This window comes from Trachymyrmex cornetzi, unplaced genomic scaffold (assembly GCF_001594075.2).
Source record: "Trachymyrmex cornetzi isolate Tcor2-1 unplaced genomic scaffold, Tcor1.1 scaffold1498, whole genome shotgun sequence".
Lineage (NCBI taxonomy): Eukaryota > Metazoa > Arthropoda > Insecta > Hymenoptera > Formicidae > Trachymyrmex > Trachymyrmex cornetzi.
The window spans coordinates 11,653-14,182 of record NW_017296089.1 but is presented as its reverse complement, the minus strand read 5'-3'; the positions used below and the strand labels follow the sequence as shown (position 1 = coordinate 14,182).

Sequence of the window (2,530 nt, the reverse complement as noted above, 5' to 3'; positions counted from 1 at the left end):
ACTGAATAAAAAAGATGGAAATTTTTAAGCAAATAGTGAGAAGAAAACGGAAGAAATATTAAACAATTAGTTAGAAGAACTTAAACTGGTATAAATAGATATACACATATGCAATATTAAAAAGATAAGTATGTATTTCCAATACAAATTTTGCTTGGAAACTTACATACATATGTATGAAAGTTCAAACACAGAAAGTTAATGTTTAGGCTGGAATTTTTTCAATAAAATTATTGGGACTTTCATCATCTAATATATTTTCACTGCGGAGGGCTCTTTGCACAGAAAAACATTTCTAATGAATACATATGTATTATGTTGCATGGAACATTCATTGAACTCATTGTTACTGCAAATTTACTCGCCGGACGTAAAATTTTACTGAAGTGGATGGTAAAAATTTTTTTAATATTGTATATTGTACCACAGTTACCATATTTTTAGAGTAAATTTTAAAAGAAAATTCTGTTCGTGTAGGTACCAAGTTAAATCCTTGAATTGATTTTTCGGGAAATTACAGAAGCATTCCATGTTGAAGCATTTCGGTTTTAGGATATATGGTGAGTGTGGGATCCGTGGCGGTTACGCTGAAATCATTAACATGGATCCGAAAGTGATGAAGGTGCTATTGAAGTCAATTTCTACGATATATCCTACCGTGCTCGGCCAGATTGTGTTGGACGTTGTAATGATTCCACCGCGATCGAATGAGCAATCGTTCGAACTGTTCCAGAAGGAGAAGGAAAAATTCTTGCGTTCACTTGCGGAGAAATCGCAGCTCATTGACGACATACTCAATAATATTCCAGGATATAAAGTAACTATCCTTTCGCGAAATAGATAATGAAAGCTATTCGATATTTTTACAATATTTTTTCCTTTCGAGGCAAATCCGCCGATGGGTGCGATGTACGCGTTTCCACGCTTCGAGCTGCCATCGAAGGCGATTGAGGCAGCGCGAGCGAAAGGCCAGGAACCAGACGTCTTCTACGCGTCCGAATTATTAGAGAATACTGGGATTTTAGTGCTCCCAGGTTCATACTTCGGTCAAATACCTGGTACGAATCATTTCCGCACTACGATACTGCCGCAAAAGAAGAAAATCGAAACAATGCTCGAAACGCTGAAGCTATTCCACATCAAATTTCTTAAGAAATACAGTTAAATAATACATTTCCAGTTGAGAGAGAAAATTGACAAATTATGAAGAATAGGAATCATACAATGAGGAATGACATCTTACGGTTATGCATATCCAAGTGAAAGTTCAATTTTTGAATATATTATGAATGTGAAATATTTTTGTTATGATTCATAATTTATTGACCAGTATTCATTGTTGGTTCTTATTTTTAGATCATTTTAAGGTCGTCTTATGTAATGTCTTAAGAAACGGTGTCCTCTTTATTAGTTTATGGCATCTTAAGACTGAAATATAAAAACTAATCGACTATGAATATCGGCCAAATAACAAATATACAACGTTGTTATTAAATTTTGTAGAAATCTTGATAAAACTGTAAATTTGTATATGCAAAAGTTAATAAAAAAATTAATTATTGCTAAAGAATGTGTATCTATCTAATAGTTTGTTAAAACCAACAACGGTCAATATTACATAATAATTAATAAGAAAATAGGTTGAATATATTCAATTTCAATTAAATTGCCGTATTTTATAAATGAAATATAATAAAATATAACATAATTACATAATAAACTGCAGAAAAAAGAGAAAGAGTGCATGTTAATTATCATTGCTTATTAGTATGTAACGCACAGACAAGGCGCATATTGTAAAGCGAGCGAAGGAGATGACATGCTCTGACTACCTGCTTATCCACGTGCACTTATATAATGCACTGGCTAAAAATATGATACCAGCGATAAACGAAAAATACCCCACCGCGACAGTGTCGTTAGTGCGTTGGAGCAATGACAGTGCCACGAGTGAAAAGCTTTCAAAATAAAGGGTGAGTCATGTGTCGCGTTATCCCTTTAACTAACCCTTTGTGCTTTGTGACGAATATTTCACACGATGATGTGTAGACAGTATTCATAACTCGACACATTGTATTATTTCATTAACCAGGAAAAAAACAGGACTATCACCCGAAGCTTGTCACAATCTTAAATACAGTCACAATCTTAAATACAGTCTTGGCCAAAAATATTAGGCATTTACATTTTTTTATTTATCTGGAATTCTTTTACATGCATTATTGGTTGTCAGTATTACATAAGTTTAAAGGATTCTTGAAACTAACAATAAGGATAATTTGCAGTAAATATAAATCAATTTTTGAGTGAAAATTTCAAATAATTATTAATAAGAAGCCTACTATTTTTGGCTAAAGCTGTACAGGATGTCCCGACCTTTTTTGGCAATCACTTTTATGTAGATAGAGCGGACTAATGAGTCGAAAAGTCCTCTAGCATTTTACAATTTTCGCAATAGTTAACAAAATATTAATTACTAAACATTGCAAAATATTGGTCTTGAATAATTTTTTACTCAAATACTATCAAC

At 32.8% G+C, this 2,530-nt stretch overlaps 1 protein-coding gene across 1 annotated transcript; it reads left to right on the top strand.

Annotated features, from left to right (window-relative positions):
- Positions 1–552: 552 nt before the first annotated feature.
- Positions 553–1,165, top strand: LOC108757974 (alanine aminotransferase 2-like; the record flags this gene model as incomplete). Its single annotated transcript, XM_018502675.1, has 2 exons — positions 553–817; positions 887–1,165. Coding segments are annotated over 2 exons (544 nt in total), but the record flags the coding sequence as incomplete, so codon positions are not given.
- Positions 1,166–2,530: the final 1,365 nt, after the last annotated feature.